General features: G+C 38.7%; 1 protein-coding gene across 3 annotated transcripts in view; it reads right to left on the minus strand.

Moving 5' to 3' along the window:
* The window catches only part of aff3 (ALF transcription elongation factor 3), a 328,454-nt gene extending 310,331 nt beyond the window's left edge, over positions 1-18,123 (minus strand). For 2 of the 3 annotated variants that reach the window (XM_062975376.1, XM_008120270.3), the window contains exon 1: positions 17,636-18,121. In XM_062975376.1, coding sequence (XP_062831446.1) covers positions 17,636-17,688 — 53 coding nt within the window. In that variant the 5' untranslated portion in view covers positions 17,689-18,121. Of the gene's footprint in view, positions 1-17,635 lie in introns of all 3 variants that reach the window. The other variant, XM_016997240.2, reaches the window with a different exon arrangement.
* Between the last annotated feature and the right edge of the window lie 873 nt (positions 18,124-18,996).

The raw sequence follows: 18,996 nt of genomic DNA on the forward strand, positions 1-18,996 counted from the left end.
CTTTCTGTGGTGATTTATGATATGTTAAATTTTAACCAGTATTCCTGCGCTAATATCTGTTCAGATCCTCTTCTGCTTCACCTGCATGTCATGTTATATATGCAATTAGCTTTATATTTCATTATTTTTACATCATCTTCACAATTACAATGAAATCTAGCTAACAAGAAGATAGTTTAAATAATGTCTTCATTAAGCCTTTCAGCTGTCAATTAGCTTCAAACCCAGCATTTCTCAAACAAATTCTTCATAGGCAAAACAGCTATTTTCCTACATTGCAATATATCTAGACTGAAACAGTGAAGAGAAAGAATTTTTACTGCAAAAAATACAATTTAGAACCAGGTCAATAGCCAACAACCCTCCGTTAAGTTATATGCCTCAGAGGTTAAATGTTAGAACTTTATATAATGAGTCTTGTTGATAAAAACTGATAGATAATCCTTAACTGCCATCTCCTCACAGAAATGCGAGTTTTATATAGCTGGGGAAATCAATGTGATATTGTAAGAAACTTAGGTTGAAATCGTAAACACACTTATTACTGAATAAGCTCTAATGAAGTCAATGAAATTTATTTCTGAGTAAACAGTCATAGAACTGCACTGCCATAACTGTAGTAACCTTTACATCCAATGAAACATGCCCAGGGTATAATAGAATTTTTCCTAATCTTAGTTATAAATAGAAGGCGGGAATACCGGTAATGAATTGTAATGGAATAAACTGAATTTATGCTATCGCATTCACATTATGGCTGTTAAGTAGATTGAAATTTTGTTCCCATCCAGTCTCCCCACTGACACCTTGCCCTGAATAGAAACTTACCTGGTAAGCAGTACATCCATCCTACATAACTGTTTCTGTGTTGTTAGAGCAGGGGAATAGTCAAGGATATATCTAGAGTTTTTTTTTTAAAAAAATGTCTGCAAGGAACCCCAGAGGTGTGCCATGCATTCAGCTATAGGAAATTAACTTGACACATCTCCTCTAATCCCTCCACTCTCTGAAACTGCATTGGAGGGGAGCTGCATTGCTTGCACAGTGAGTTTTTTTTTTAAGGAGAGACATGTTAACGGAAACCAAAGACTTCTCTAGTCCAGATTTCACTTCCCATAAGACCAAGCAAAGGTCTACCTGCAGGACATGAGGACAACAGCACTTTTCCACACAGGCGTCACAGATCTGTACAATGGAGATCAACAATCTCACTTGAGCAATCCCATACTCTGTTTTCATGCGTTCCCTTGAAACTGCAATTTTTAATGTTAATAAATTCTGGAAGTCCCTGCACACAAGCAAAGAAGCATTGGAAAGGTATACTAATGTTCAAAAATTTCAAATACACAACCCAAATACTTTGTTTCTGGTGAATTTGTTGGTACATGCCTGTTTTCTCTGCCCATTTAACAGGTAGATTTGGGAGAATCAACCTTTTGCTTGTCATATTGGCATTGTATATTCACCCCAAATGGAGTGAAAAGATATTGTCGCCGGGACAAGCTGGATACAATATGCAAATTGACCGTACCAAACACACCAAACACCAAATAACAGCTGATGCGGTTTTAAAACTGAATGAGAATTTCCTTTGCAAATGTCAAGGTTTAACAGGGCATTGGTTGCTGTAGCCGATACAATTGAAGCTTACTTTATGTATAAATTAAAAACTAGCTTGGGTATGCCAGCCAATATACAATATGCAGCTCATTTAATTGAGGGAAAGATACTTCAGATTGGCAACTAAAATTAGGAAGAAATTTTGGTTGTACAAACTACAATTTGACCTTACACCCTTGCTGGTTGGAAGAAAAGCAATTACAAAGCATGCAGAGATTTTTCTAAGGAGTGTTGTGGGATGGAACAATGGGGGATCAGCAGTTATGACATTCCCACCCATAACATAATGAAAACCAACCCTAGGAAACCATTACTTCATACTGTTGCTATAGCAAAACACCTATGTGGTACAGCAGACAGAGGGTGGTAGTTTTGAACATGGAAAAGAGATTCAACAATCGTCTTATGCAGCTTTGAGAAAAGGTTCTGTTTCTCAGGCTAATCTACTTCAGAAGTCTTGAGGACAAAATAAGGCTACAACTACCCACTGAGGGTAGCTGAGAGAAGAAATATAATACTGTTTTTCAAAAACCATCCACCTCTTTGAATTTTATTCCAATAAGTCCTCACAACTGCTTTAAAGGGTCAGTTACTTTTTATGAAGGAGACTCCATCTATAAAAGGATATATAGTAAGCCCACATATTACTACATAATTTGTCATGGAACCCTTTGCATAATATATTTTTACATAATATCTAGAACCTTTTCCTCCAGCTGGCATGCCACTGAAAGTTTGAACTACTATACAGTATGCAATCAAAATATTCCATCTCCCCACCCTCACTGTGGATGGGAGTAGCTAGAGAGAAGACATATAATGTTGGGGCACAGCCTGCCCATGCCTTTCTCCTCCCTAGGTGTCTAAATCTGTTGGGAAACCATACATCTCTCTCTTATAAGAAAGGAGCCCATCTCTTTCCTCTATAGAGAGAAGCAACAGGAGACCAGCTGTATTTGTGTCTGTCAAGACACAAGTCAGTGTCCCTTCTCAGCTGACAGAAGCAACCAAAACCTGGCTGCATTTCTGTCCACCAAGAAAGGCAATGGGCTCCATTCTTGGCAGAGAAAAATGCAGCTGGGCTTCAGTCATTTCTCCTCACTAAAACAGATGGGCTCTTTTCTCCGAGGAGAGAGGTATACAGCTCTTCAAGGCTGGGCTTCCTACCAGATTTGGCACCCATGCAAGGGATTATTTTCAGAAGTTCAGCTCCATTGCCCTTGCTTTCATCCATGGGGGAGGGGGGTCTTCATATATAACTGAAACAGCACAACACAATCTTGCATGATTTGTGAGCCTACTGTGATTCAAACTTATTTCTCTCCGTCTCAAAGATGTGAAACAATCACTTTATGTGGACTTGGTAATGCCACATATCAAAAATTTACACATTAGACTGATGATTTTAATGCTGAAATACTTTTAAAGAAGCAATAACTTCAGTGAAATCTTTGGAAGTAGTCTAGCTATAACAGATATGTAACACTCCAAGTGATCCCAGTAACAGGACTTGGACAAGGATGATGAGAGTCATAGTCCAACATATTTGGAGGACACCAGATTAAAAAGTTAAACAATAGAGCAACCTATGGCATTATGTTTGACTTGCCATTAATGTTGCCTATGACTGGGAATATAAGTGTTCATAAGTATTAGATCATTGACTGATCATCGATTCATTTTACATATATTCATTATTTCACCCCTATTAAAAGAGTGGCATACACTGAAATTCTTCTACCATAAAATAACTAAGATATGAGTTGTTAGAAGCAAAGAACATAATAGACTTATGCAGAAATTTTTATAGGAAGATTGCACAAGAAGTGCTAGCTTCAGAATGGAATGGGGAAATAATTTCAGGAATCTTATTAAAGAGATTAAAAACACATGCACATCTAGTTAATTTTTATATTCTTTGAGGTTTGCTGAGGATAATGTAAACTGGCTCAACCTTGAACCTTCTCCTTTGTACAGCTTTGTGCAGAGGGTGATTTCTAATACCAGTGCAGGTCTTCCTTAATTTTCTGTTTGTCCTTCTTCAAGATGTGGGAGAAAACTAATTTCCCAAAGGAAACGACATTGTTCTAGCCTCATAAAGCAGTGAAGTTTTTATTCACAATGCCAGACTCCATTTCCTCCCTTTACTGTCAAAGGTCCTTGAATGTCTTGTTTCAGGCTACATTCAGACCAGTGCAGAAAGCAATAATAGGCTTAAATTAATCCATTAATCAAGCAATTAATTAATTGCAGATTGAAAATGTGGATTTTAATTGGATCTTAATCAGACTTGACACCTGTGAAAAGGGTGGTGATGGCTGATAGCATTAATGTAAACAACCTACACATCTTTCGATCAGGCAATGTCTTTTAAGACTATTTTCAATACAATAAATATTGTGTTTGTTTTAATTAGGTGAGACAAAATTATCTTGATTAAAGACACTTAATGTGTAATCTGTGCTACATCGGTAATGTTTATCTTAAATGTTTAAACATAATTTGAAAGAAAAACAATTAAGGGACTAAAAGAGTCTAATTAAAAATGTAAGTACCCTGAAGACTTCACCGCCAAAGGCAGATTCCTGCTATTTTTCTCAGATATTTTTAACATGTGTGATTGGTATGCTTTCCAAGGTTTAAATATTACAATCTGAAACAGGGATGCCTTCAACTGAGGGCCACATGCTTTCAGACTATTAAGGACAGCATGAAGGAGCCAGTGATGAAAAAAATAATGGGTTGATTCATCCGTTCTTTCCCTTCCTCTCTTTCCTTCTACTCAGCAAGTTGCTGGGGAAAATACAAGACTTAACAAAGAGTTTGCAAAGGATTTTGAAATTACACCAATAGATGGATGTAGGAGGTGTGAGCCATATAAGGCGATTCCCTTAGAGTGGGCGATCCCAAACTGAAATTCTATAAAATAATGCAATGTTTCCATAGATATATGTATATATAGATAGAGATAGATATAGATATACAGACACACACACACAAATATCCCTGTAGTTCAGTGGTTCCTAATTTGTGGTCCGTGAACTACCAGTGGTCCCCAAGAACTAAAATATGGTCCGTGGCCTCACCGTTACTACACTGTTGCAACGAGAGCGACTGGTCTTGCAAAACCCTCTTATAGTGCCAAGGCAACGAGAATGTCGGGAGGGGAGAGGCTGACTACCCAAGAAAGGCAAGACAACTAGCCTCCTGGCTGCTGCTTCTCTTCCTCCTCCCTCTCCGTGAGGGGAGCCATTCCATGTGGCACCTAGAATCATAGAATCATAGAGTTGGAAGAGACCTCATGGGCCATCCAGTCCAACCCCCTGCAAGAAGCAGGGGGCACCTTGGTGTCTTCATTTTTGGACTATACCTGGGATAATTTGGGGTGCTGATTTTGAAAATTGCATTTGATAGACTACATCAGCTCTAGATTATTAAATGTGGTTTTCTGTGAGCAAGCAGATGGCAACTATTGGATGGCATATGTTCTGTATCAGAAACTAGAGCTGATGTGGTCTATCCAATGCAATATTATCAGCACCCCAAATAACCAAACCAAATCTAAAGTTGACCAAAAACTGATTTGTAACCATTTGGGTACTAATGTTGGAGAGTGCTTCCTGGTCAAAGTGGTCCCTGGACAAGTTGTCCCTGGTCAGAAAGAAAGCTTGGGAACCACTGCTGTAGTTAGACATAAGCACAAAAATATTTTTAATAAGCCCTCCTTACATGTAGTATACCAATATATCTATAATGTGACAACCTATTTTGATTTGTTTTTTGAATCTTCTAATGAATGTGCACTCTAGTCAGAACTATCATAATTACTCAATCACAATGATGCATCAAATCACATGGTTTCATCAGTATGTGCAACAAGCACACACTGTTGTTTTCATTGCTTCTGTTTTTTAAAATATTTGCAAATTATATCAAATTTTCTGGTATTTTACCATTAATATCTGATCTGGTCTGGTATGAAAGTAGGTCCATAGAAGTGAAGCCACAGGTTACTACACCGCATTACTACACCCATGTGATGCCACTGAACTGATCATTCCTGATTTACCATAAATATACCCCTTCCTGAAAACACACATCTGCATTTTATGGAGTGTGTGCTTGGAAAATTATAGCTACCTGGTTAGTTGCCATACCTCAATCCTAATTCTGTTCAGACACTGATGGGATAAGATTGGGTTAGTAATTCTTGCTTGCCTCAGAGTACCTAACTAAACCAGAATTAGATAAAACTATAAAATCATACTGAAATAAATATTCTCAGCACAGTTTAACATTCCAACTTTCCTTTATTTATTTACCTTCTATGTTATTCTGATACTCATGCCATCCTAGCATTCAGGTTTGCGCCAGCATGATATAAGAGTTGTTTGAGCATTTGAGCACTGAACTACAACTCTATAGGCCAGGGTTTGAATCACTTGTTAGCCATGGAAACTCACCAGGGTCACACTTTCTCAGCCTCAGAGAAAAACAAAGGCAAGCCTCCTCTAAACGACTTTACCTTGTTACTTGAAAGCAACAATTCATGTTTCATTGTAATGTAACATCTTGTAGAAGCTCGTTTTCTGGTTAGTTTATATAAACTAAACAGTTTGGGGCTTTGGTCATCTTTTCCAGATTACAATTGCAAAACCGTTCTAATTTTGTCTCAGAAGATTTAAGGATTTGAGTATTTCCAAAAGGTATACATTGAGCCATTAGTAGTGCAGAAATAATCCCCAGGCATACTCCCAGAGATATGACCAGAGGGCTGCAGCTTCAACTTCTTTTTTTGTGCTAGAATTTCTGTCCATTCAGGTCTTCCTTATGTTGGCTTCTTTCCCCTTTGAGAATAAGAAGATAAAGGCATACCTTCCCTCTTTCAGTGAAGTCTGAAGGAGATATGGCAGCTGTGGCTTTTCCTCAAAGGTCACAGCAGAGCACAGTTAACAAAGTGTCAATAAAATACATTCTGACAGCAGTAGTCTCTGTCTGCCAAGGCTAAATTAAGAGCTGTCCAACAAATCGGAAACCGTCACAAAACCAAACTAGGAATGTCCTCAATTGCACCATTGGTCTGGTGTGTTGTGGGGGAAGGGGATCAAAAATCCTAAGGCAGCAGAATCACTCTTGGCATTAATTAAGACATAAGATGTTTATCTGACCATTTGGTAATAAAGTACTATAAGAGATGCAACATACTTCAGTAAACAAAGCTTCCAACAAAGAAGCACCTTTTTACAAAGTGTTTTTTTTAAAACTGAGGTTTCACCCCAGAAAAACTTGTTAAAATGTATGACGGAAGAAACAATAAGTGTTGGAAATATAAAGAACAAGAAGGAACTTTCTCCGCATGTGTTGGTCTTGTAAAAAAGCAAGGACATTCTGGGACACGGTATAAAAAACACTGCAGGGAATTTTCAAATCATTTTTTAATTTTTCAAATCAATTTGAATTATTTTTATTGGGAATGCCAAATAAACAGACAACTCACTAAAATACAAAGTACTGTACTACATGATACTCGCAGCACAGATGCTATATACACAACACTGGAAGAAGTTAGATCTTCTGATAATAGAAGACTGGGTTGTAAACATTTTTAGAAGGAAAAAACACATACAAAAATTATCAAAGACTGGGAACCATTTCTAAATTTGGTGAGAAAAAATGCAAGAGGGGAAAGGTTTTATATAAGGCTTCATAATTTAATATATCAGAATCTTTGTATGAATTTATAATTAATAACTATCATGCAAGAAGGAATAATGGAATAATATTGTAATAGAAAGGAAGAATATACCATAATTGTACATGGCTGTCTCTAACCCAAAGGTCTCTGGAAGTATTAAATTGCTTTTGTTCACATATTCAAGCCTTACCTGATCTAGTTGTTCCATTTTGTGTGTGCATATTGTTTTGAATTTTAAAAATGGCTGAAACATATTGAACTGCTCATCTTTGTGATGCAGGAAATTACCCCTATTCTTTTCATGTCATGTCATCTCTACCTTTGGTACAATTTCCCCATTAAAGAAGTAATTCCCAGGAACCCATCTACTTCATTAACTGAAGTATACCTATGACTAATAATAATTAATGGGATTTGGTTTATCATGAATCATGTCATTTGTCATTTAGTACTCAGCATATTTGCAATCTGCTATGTCCTTTCTTCTCCTTTTTTATAGTTTTCAGTGAAATCTGTACTGTCTGCTGTAAAAAAAAAAAGCCATGCTGTCTTTGCCTAGAATATCTGTAGGCACTCAGTAGCAAGTTGTGGGCCTCAATAAACCTAATATCACAATGCCACTACGGTGGCATTTTTTCCCCTCCCCTTCTGCAACACTGATACTTCCCCAAAGCACTGCCATCAAAGGAATTCCTTCCTTCCAAAGCAATTTTTTTCTGACCCCAGTGATCCCTTAGTTACATGCAATGGTCAGCAAGTGGGGCAAGAATAGGAAGAATAATCAGTCTCAAAAATGTCAGCTTGTAAACATATTTTACTGAAAGAGATTCTTGTACACACACCACATTCTTTTTCTATTGTTATTCTATATGTAACCAAAATGAATTGGACTCCTACATCTTTATTTATCAAATTTAGCTTCCACCTTGCTTCCAAAATGCAATTCTCAGAGTTTACAAATTAGCATTGTAGGACAAGAGGTGCCCATAATGGATGTCAAGCGTTATTGTCCTTTCTATGTGTAGATATAAAAGTAGCAAAATAAATAGGGCCAGTTTTACATATTAACTAAGTCTGGACTCTGGAGATTTTTTTTTTTCAAACCGAATTTATGAAATTCTTCAAATTGTTTTGAGGTCAGGAAAAAATCCCCTCATGCAGTCCCAATGTGCTAGAAAGTAACTGTAGTCAAAGACGATTATTTGTATTTATGTAAACATGCAACAAAATCTAGGCATTCAAGAGAACTATTGTGGAGCATATTTTTCTCATAAAAACTCCCATTTCCATATGTTACTCTTATTTTCTTAGTCCTAATACCAACAGATATTCCTTCTGTCAGGCACCACAGCTCCAAATGTGCAAAATGTTGAACTCATAAACAAATGCATAAAATACTATATTAATCTTCAAATTGAATTTGGGAGACAGCCAGCCATTCAATCCAATGCTTCTGTTTTAATGTCATGTATTTTTCTATAATTAAGATGGATATTAAAATATTGAATCTCTGCATTTCTTAGAAGTCATATTCACAGGAAGTGAACAACATATAGCAGCTACCTCTCAAGTGAAACAAATAACAAGAGAACCAATTTCTTCCCAATTCAGTTATGTGCTCTAAATATGTCATGAAAATAGCTTCAAGTGTGGATATATTTGAACTATAGATTGAATTGTAAAATTCAACATACATTCAATACAATATAAGTCAATACATAAAATATTTTTTCTTTGCACTTTGGAATAAATACTATTTATTTTCTAGCAATACAACACACTAAAATGACTTGCCTACAGAATGTTTTGACATTGAGACCTTATGCTTTTTGGAAATTTGCTTGAAGTGCCTCCTGAGGAATTCATTTAAATAAATTACAAAACTTCAATAGGGTAATACCATACAAATACTTATGTATTACACAAAAAGATAGAAGGAAAGTTAAAAAAAAACCTATAAGAAACAAAGCCTCGTGGAAATATCTTTGATAGAAGTAAATAATTAATACTCTCAAGGAAGTGTAGTAGACATTGCTTAAAAGCATCAAACATCTTCCATCTCACTGGCAAACATGATATTCTTTACTATGTGAAAGAAGTTCTTGCTTGTTTCTGGTTAGGAAGACTTGTAATACTGTTCTCAGACATACAAGACACCGTTCTTTGGCTGGTGATGGAGGTTGGAAACAGCTTTCACCACCGCCCTTTGAGAGGCATACCTTCTTCCCACATATATGTACCTACATTGCACAGACTTAAAATGTTAGGATGGAACATTAGCCTGAGAATGTTAAACATTAGAAAATGTGTAATGTGTAATGTAAACACTATCAACATTGTTTAATTAGTTGTGTTATCATTAATTAATTGATTGAAACAGTGTGGGACTAGATTTACAGAAAACAACTTGGTGGGTTGTCGCTGTTGATCTTAGACATTTAAATTTTGGGCTGCACCTTCAAAAGGATTGTTTTTGGTCCTTTAAAGCACTTCCATCCTACCTAGACACCTCACACATATACTTGGACTAGAAAGTCAGTATTCTGATTCTTTCCTGGAAAGGGTGTGAGTTCACTATATCAGGTTCAGAAAGGCTGTCCTGAAGCAAAGAATCTGAACTTTCAACCTCTTCATAGAATTATAGAATCATGGAGTTGGAAGAGACCTCATGGGCCATCAAGGCCAACCCCCTGCCAAGCAGAAAAATTGCATTCAAAGCACCCCTGACAGATGGCCATCCAGCCTCTGCTTAAAAGCCTCCAATACAGTTTGTCCCTCATCTCATCTTCCTTTTTTTTTCTACCCTTATCAACATGAACGCTTTATTCATTCTTCAATGCTTGCAAATAAGGATTCATTTATATCAGTTGGAGTATGATAATCTATAGCAACTACTGCAATAATAATAAAAAGAGCCATGGTAAGAAGGGCAGAGGGCTTCGTCAGAACTAGACGCATTTTTTAATGGGACCAAGTGGCAGTAAGGGTCTCCTCGCTAGACAAATCTCAACCAGGAATGTAAAGGGGGACACAGTGTTCCAGGTGCAACTGAATACTTTCTGCCTTCCTACTCCCAATCAACGAGGCCAGAGGTTCTCAAACTGTGCTCCCCAGAGCCCTTAGGGCTCTGTGGGTGATAGTGAGTCCCTTCAGGTGAGAAAGGCTGGGTAAAAATTCTGTAAATTAAATAAATAAATAAATAAATAAATAGTAAGGGACTCCATGGTCCCATGCTGCTTCCTGTCTCTTCCTCCTTGCTCCTGTTCAGGAATGCAGGGAAAATAAAGATTTGAGCTGCTGGAAATATCAGCAGCAGCAGCAACATCCTCCTGGGGCACAGACTCTTTCTCCCCTACTTCTCTCAGCACCCAAACTCTTTTTCTCACTACTCAGACCCCGCCCCCCCAACACACACACACACTTTCTTTGTTTCCAAAACCCTATTTCCCTCTCACCACTCAGGAGGTGCTTTGATTGTGTTTTCCTGTATGGCAGAAGGAGGTTGGACTGCATGGCATTTGGGGTTTATGCTATTATTATTATTATTATTATTATTATTATTATTATTATTATTATTATTATTATTACAAAGGTGGGATGGCCACTTGTTGAGGGTTCTTTGTGCTTTTTCTTCATGGCAGAAGGGGGTTGGACTGGGTGGCCCCAAGAGTCTTCCACTGAAATACTGTTAAGATTATGTTGGCGGAAATTGTTTTTCATTTAAAATATTGTATTGTTCTTTTTTCCCCCTTTTTTTGGATTGTTTTTTTGGATTGTGTGAATTAGTTCAAACAAACTCTCTCCATCCATTTGCAACTGGCCCAGCCCATGTCTTATATACATTATATTTAATACAATATATAAACATTTCTTGGGGCTCCACAAGAAATGTTCGCTTCAAAAAGAGCTCTGAGGTTGAAAAAGTTTGAGAACCCTGGAACTAGATTTTCTCACTGCCATCTACTATGTGTTAGGATGAAACTCTAAAGTGAACAAAACAATGCTGAGTTTGCTACTGCTTTGACTATCAAATCTGATAAAACTTTTCATTAAGAAGAGAAGATCTGAGGTGACTTTACCGCTTTTGAACATATGGGCAATCTAAAATTCTGAAAGAATTTTGTAGATGCTCTCACAAAATGGCTACTATAATTAACTCCTTGGGAGAAAGATAGAGTAAATAAAATAAAAGTAACAGCTCAAAAAGTGAATTTTGGGTTATGTTCAAAAATACAATAGTACTATTTTGAAATCAGGTGTCTGCTCCAACTCTTACATCTTACAAACTGACAAGGCTCTGATCCCCAACATCACAGGAATATTTCCCCACTCGTAATAGCTGTTGTTTCTTCCCAGTGACACTTTAAAATATGTTGCAGTACATATGCATCTATGGAAAAGAATATAATGCTGTTGTGTGCCTTCAAGTTATTTCCAACTTAAGGTGACTTTAAAGAAAGCCTATCATGGAAACTTGTTGACTAGATTTGGTCTGGGTGTGTGTGTGTGTTGCCTTTGCCTTCCTGTGAGACTGAGAAAAATGTAACTTGCCCAAGGTTTTACCCAGTGGGTTTCCATGATCAAACACTAATTTGAACTCTGGTCTCCAGGGTTGTAACACAATGCTCAAACCACTATTCCATGCTAGTTGGAGATTAGCACATTATGTTGACATTTGAAAGCTACCCAGTGGTTATTTTTAGATTTACTACATGGTTTATTTCAAAGAAATTGGGAGGGACAAGGAAACTTGTGAACATGGAGGGAAATGTTCAAGAGCATAGTTGAGGCTATGGACACCATCGTAGGAATCCAGGATTAGTTTCAAATCCTCCTTAACATATGAACTAGTTGCACACTCTTAGTGCTTTCCTCCCTCCAATTCCCAACACCCCCTGCCATGTTGTTCACAAGGGCTCCCCAAGACTCTCAAATAGGCATTTTGGAAGTGGAGCAGCAGAAGGTGACAACAAATTTTCCTTCTGTGAATTTTCTTAGGGAATCATATCCTGTAACTCAGCACTTTAAGAGGTATGCAGTTGGCTACTTCATAACTCCGTCACCATCATTTAAAAAAGATATTCGTCTGGAGACATTGCCTCATCATATCTCTCTCTCTCTCTCTCTCTCTCTATATATATATATATATATATAATTATTTTCTCATCAGTGTTTGCTTAAATTACTTTCATGGTTTTTAGGCTAATAACAATCTGCAGTTACAGTGATACCTTGACTTAAGAGTTTAATTCATTCTGTGACTGAGCTCCTTATACAAAATGCTCTTATCTCAAAGCAAATTTCCCATTGAAATGCACTGAAATTCTATTAATCCATTCCCCCCGCCCCCAAAACACCCTCAATGTTTTATTACACGTTTTAAATAAGAAAATGTACTTTATAAATAAATAATGTATAAATGCACATTCATGTAGAACAGTAAAAAAAGGAAGATCAACTTTAAAATAGTAGAAGCATAAAGTTGTGGCAAGAAAGCACAAACTGAAGAGGCAGAAGTATCATTTTCTTCATACTGTTTTCATTCCACCCTCCCCCCCCTTTCCTGCTGCCTCCCCCTCCCTCACTTCATGAAGCCAAACATACCAGGAATAAAAACCACACAAAATCAACTAATCCAAAGTTTCTCAAAGCAGACAGGAGCAAAGCAGACAGCAATCTCCCAAAGCAGACAAGAGCACGAGTCATGGAAGCACGAGGCACAGAGGCTGCTCTCTTAAACCCCCAAAGCCCTGTACTCTCGTGATAGCACTCCCTCTGGCACTAGCTCTTAACTCAAAATGCTGCTTATATGTCAAAGCAAAACACAGGCCAAACTCAAAATGCACTTAAGTTGGAATGCTCTTAAGTAGAGATTCCACAGTTGATATTTTAATTTCCACAATTCCTAATTCCTAGGGTTTATTTACAGTCATTGAAAAGTGAACCCATCACAAGTACACTAACTATCAAATTGGGGTGAATATGTTAGAAGTCATATTCCAGTACCATTTTAGAAAAAGATTATTGGGACCTGGCTTCAAAATTCTTCAAAAAAACATTAAAAGGAACTATTGTTCATTGGTAGAATATAGCCCTTTTCATCGAGAGGACCTTAAGAAATGTCAAATAACAATACTTCCATTACATGCTTAGAACTTCGATATGGTTTACAATAACTCTGCAAGGATCTCATGCTTTGAGTTCCATAAACACATTTGTAACTGTAGTAAAGTGCATTTATAGTGCAACCAAATAAGAAACAGTGCTTTTTGAACCAACATCTAAGCTGTAAATCTATGGAGAATTAGGTGAATTGATTGTAAACAACCTATGCATTATGCACCTTTTTAATGTATACAGGAAATGCATGGGGTACATTTTATTGCTATAACTATTACTTAGTGTCAAATATATCATTACCTAATTGTGGACTATGAGTATAGATTTTCTTAAAGGAAAGCCAACTGAAATCTTTACAATACAGCTGGGGATATAACAGTTTCCTCATGCATTGTGCAGAACCTAGAAAAACATTGCAGTTTCAGCATCAGTTCATTTCTATGTAATATTCTGCAGTTGACATTCCACTAGGAAATAATATCTTCAGTAATTACCTAACTACGGTATCAGCAAAATTCTTTTTTTTTAAAACCACCATTCAATAATACTGATATAGCCCACAATAAGGCACCTAAGCTACTGAACTCTATACAGTATACACGGCCACTGAGAATTCTCGTGTTGCTATTGATTTCATTATCACATTTGTACTATTTACTTTTGTTAGAACACAAATCATTGTAAAGACTAATTCTATAAAAAACATAAAATATAACATTGTAAAGAGATGTTATTATTATATTGAAATTTCACCTAAAGCAGTTGAGTACTCTGAGACAAACAGCTCTCCTGTCATTAACTGAGTACCCAAATCACTGAAAATATATCCCAAAGCACAATAAGACTTCACAAGTCTTTAAGAATATTGCTCTTCAACACAAAATGACATTCACATTTTTGCTCCTTTTCCTTTTATTCAGGTAATAACAGCCACCATGCTTAGAATAAAAAGAGTCTGTCAACTCAAGGCTCTGGTGCCTAAAATTAGATCTGTGATGTGTATTTTGGTCTGTGGACAGACACATGCTAGAAGGCAATAGACTGTACATATCAATAACCTAACGGTTCAAAATAATGGGATGGAGAGTAGAAGTGGGACATGAATAGACTTCCACATGTGCCAGCTAGCTTGTAGCTCAGTGTTATCTTCAGGCAGGTCACTCTGTGGTGAAGCCTTAATTTTATCCATATTCATGCTTGAAAGTATCTATGAATATTATGTCTCTGCTCTTATTTATAGAGTGAAACACGACACCTGTGTTGTGAGAAACATTTTACTGTAGTATCAGCAGTCAAGCCAAGACTCAAACAGATAACCCCTGCCTATTAAAAAAAATGGAGAAGCAAGTATAGAAGTGAGTGGCAAATATAAATTAATTGTAGGTTTTGCCACCCATGAGCCAAATGAAACAGGTCTTGCCAGACACCTTGCTGTTCCTCTGCACCACAATGATTTTCTATGTGATAAAGAGCAAGACAATACACACAGCTTCAAATGAGGTGTTTCAGTGGGGTGATCTATGACCCAGTGGGTTATCAAGAAACAAGAAGTATAGATATTCTGTGGTTCAGCAACGTGCAAACCAAGTCTCAGTACAACCTTGAATTCCTTTACGCTTTCAGTTTTATAAAAACTGAACACAATGGGACTAAGACACACTGAAAGCATTAAGTATCTTTGCCAGGATAAATGCAAGAGGATACTTACGGTATCCTTAGGATTGCTATCTAGGCAAATACATGCTATTCATATAAGGTTAACCATACTGCTTCAGTTCAATATAATCAAACAAAAAACTCAATTTATTGATAGCCATAATACCCAAGACTACTTAAAAATTACCAGAATATAATTTGCTGAGTGCTACTTGTCTCTTCACAATTTTATTGTGTTATTTCTGATATTCAATATATCCTTACAGAAAGCATTTCCACTGTAAAGGAAATCAAGGTCCTCTTTGTTTGGAGCAGAGAATCTAAAACAACCAAAATATTATCCCTACTCCATCTTGTTGAGTAAATATTTGTGGGATTTTGAGGTTTCCGAGAGCTTTGAAACATCTACAAATAAATATTACAGCTTAGCTGTTAATCAGTTGATATTTATAACTGAAAAACAGACATAACCCTTAACTACATTATTTCTATCAGGAGCACTATAATGTCTAACCTTTACAAACTTTCAAAATATTCAGTGTTATAATTACTAATTAAAATATAGGCCATTTATTTTTAGCTGTATCCATTGTTGCAATTTTGCATTTATTTAAGCATCTTGATAGGAGTCTGTGAATGATTAATGGATGATAAGTCCCATTCCAACTGAGTTCAGTAGGGCTTTCTTCTAAAATCAAATGAAATAAAAAGTGTATAGAACACTGTAGCCTAGCCATAACACTATGTAAACAATGGGTTTGACTGCAATCCTATACACACAGATCTGTGGGTAAACCATCACACTCTATGGATCTTGCTTCTGATCTTGGACATCCTAAGGATTATACTGTTAAGCCCTACGGAACTGGACACAGGATTGTCCTGTTTTATAGAGACAATATTAGCAAAACTTGCATGGCATGGGCTCAAGACCTTTCTAAAAGGGAGAGTGTACAACCAAGCATATTTGTCTTGTTTGGGTGTCCCTTTAATGAAAAGGAACCAGTTGTAGCTAAACCACAGATCACATGAGACATAATGTGCTGTGTTTTTTGACCTGATGAGGATGCATTCTTGACATGTCTTTACAAGAAGCAAGAAACAAAACTACAAATATTTCCATTTCAGCAAACCAGCTTCCATCATCATCAGAAGATTTACTCCAAAAATCGTAGTAGCACCTAGAAAAGGGTGCAGATGTGAGCAGACAATAAACCTGTTATACAGCAAACATCAGTAACAATATACAAATAAGTGGTATGTCAAACTAAAACACATTGCACTTCTTACAAATTACCAGTCATTTATATACAAACATATATGCCACTCATTGGAGCCCCTGGTGGCACAGTTAAACCACTGAGCTGCTGAACTTGCTGACCAAAAGGTCAGCGGTTCAAATCCAGGGAGCAGGGTGAGCTCCTGCTGTTAGCTCCAGCTTCTGCCAACCTAGCAGTTCAGAAACATGCAAATGTAAATAGATCAATAGGTACAGTACCGCTCCAGCAGGAAGTTAACAACGCTCCATGCAGTCATGCTGGCCACATGACCTTGGAGGTGTCTATGGACAACGCCGACTCTTCAGCTTAGAAACAGAGATGAGTACCAATCCCCAGAGTAAGACACGACTAGACTTAATGTCAAGGAGAGATCTTTACCTTTACTTTATGACACTCACTGCCTTCTGGGGCAACCACCAAAGGTTAAGCAGCAAGGGTGATAATCAACAGGAAAGGTGGCACGGGTTGAAGTGGCACCCAGCTGTGGCACAAAGTACCCCTGATTGACAAGCAGCCCCAACACACACGGGCATCCCATCTAGACTATCCTATCACCCCTAATGTGGAGTTAAAAGGGAGGGCGCCAAGTCTGGGAGCCACCCTGGACGGGAGAGCAGGAGCACTTTGGAGGAAGAGGGTGTAATTTCTACCTGGAGGCATTAATGATGTTTCTAGAAATGGTTTCTGACTGCTGCCAGATGCTTCTTGGAAATGCAGGAGCTTCCAGGCTGAGAGGCGCAAGGAGCAGCAGCCCAAGGTGAAGGAGGGAGGGAGGGAGGGAAGGAAGGGCTCCATGGGGCAGCTAAGGAAACAGAGGGGCAGAAATACAAGGGAGGCAGGCACATCCAGTGGGACACAGGAAGGCGGGAATAAAGCTATATGCCTTAGGGGTGCGGGGAAAAGGGGAGCAGAAGTACCCAAAAGAAATGAAACTGAGGGGATACCAATGATGGAGTTTCGGGGTGGGAGGGCAGAAATGACAGGAGGGGGGTGGGTGGGAAGAAACGTCCATTTAGGAGGGGCAGGAGGGAGGGAGGGGGCAGAGCGCCTAAACAACAGCCACAATGCGACTCTGTGGGGAGCGAAAGACAACCTAGAGGGGGGTGCGGGCTTTTGTCACAGAGGTGACGCGAAAGGGCGAAACTCGAAAGGGAGGGGGCAGAAGTGAGGGCACCCCACGAAGGCTCTCCCCTCACCCCACGTCTCTGTGACACACACACACACACACAGACAGAAACCCAGTGTGCAAGGCAAGCATCCTCACCAGAGGGAATCCAGGTCCCATTCCTGCAGGAGCGCCAAGTCGAAGCTGTCCATGGTGAGAAGAGGAGGAGGAGGAGGAGGAGGAGGAGGAGGAGGAGGAAGATGTCAGCCGAGGAGCATCTTAGCGGCGCCGCGGGTGGGCGAGGAGGCGAGGGAGGAGGAGGAGGAGAAGCAGGGGTCCTCCTTCCATGCGTCCCTCCCTCTCCTCACAGCAGAGAGAGAGGGAGACACACACACTCACACACAGTGAAGCGCCTCCGCTCGCCCTCCGGCGGCGGCTCTTCCTCTGCGCGCCTTTTCCCTCCTCCTCCTCCTCCTCTTCACTGTGTCCTCCTCTCCTCCCTCCTTCACCTCGCCTTCTCTCTCTCTCGCTTGTGGCAGGCTGCGTAAAACCACCTCGCCTCTTCAGTGGAGCCGTGTGGTTGCAACCCAGAGCGGCTTGCTCTCCTCCCGCCTCTCCCGAGCCGCTTTGTTCCCCTTTCCTTCCGCGCTTCAGCCCTCGCGGCGGTTTTGAACCTTTGGGGGCGGATGGGGGGGGGGGGCTGTGTTTTGTTTCGACTGTGGCGGAATGCCTCGGCTGTGTCGTTCGTTTGCAAAGCTGAGGCGGTGTTGACAGGCAAAGCGGCCTCCCAGGCGCAACAGACAGGCACCCGACGTGTCAACTCACTTCTCTGTCACCTCGAACAAAATGTCCCCTTCCCTCCCTTTTTAAAAATCTCTACCACAGGTATCATTCTGTAGGGAAACTATATATAAGGCAGAAGTCTCAGGCGAGGACCCTTTGGAGCAGGGGTCCTCAAACTTTTAAAGCAGAGGGCCGGTCCACAATCCTTCAGACTGTGGAGGGCCGAATTATCATTTGGGGGGAAAAACCGAACAAATTCCTATGCACACTGCACATATCTTATTTGTAGTGCAAAACAACAACAATAACAATGAAAGAACAATACAATATTTAAAAATGAAAATAATTTTAACCAACATAAACCTATCAGGATTTCAATAGGAAGTGTGGGCCTGCTTCTGGCCAATGAGATAGTCAGGTTAATTAGGATTGTTGTTGTTGTTGTTGTTGTGTGTCTTCAAGTCATTTCAGACTTTGGGCGAGCCTAAGTCCAAAATTATTTATTTATTCATTTACTACATTTATTTACTACATTTATATCCCACCCTTCTCACCCCAAAGGGAACTCAGAGCAGCTGTATGTACATACAATATATTATATTATTAGCATAGCACAATATTAGCATTATACTATATTGAACTATACCACTATACTGTAATATTATATGTAATATATAACATACAATTAATATTATTATATGATATTATTGTTAGTATTGTATTGTATAAAATGATAA

Source organism: Anolis carolinensis, chromosome 3 (assembly GCF_035594765.1).
Source record: "Anolis carolinensis isolate JA03-04 chromosome 3, rAnoCar3.1.pri, whole genome shotgun sequence".
Taxonomy (NCBI): Eukaryota; Metazoa; Chordata; class Lepidosauria; order Squamata; family Dactyloidae; genus Anolis; species Anolis carolinensis.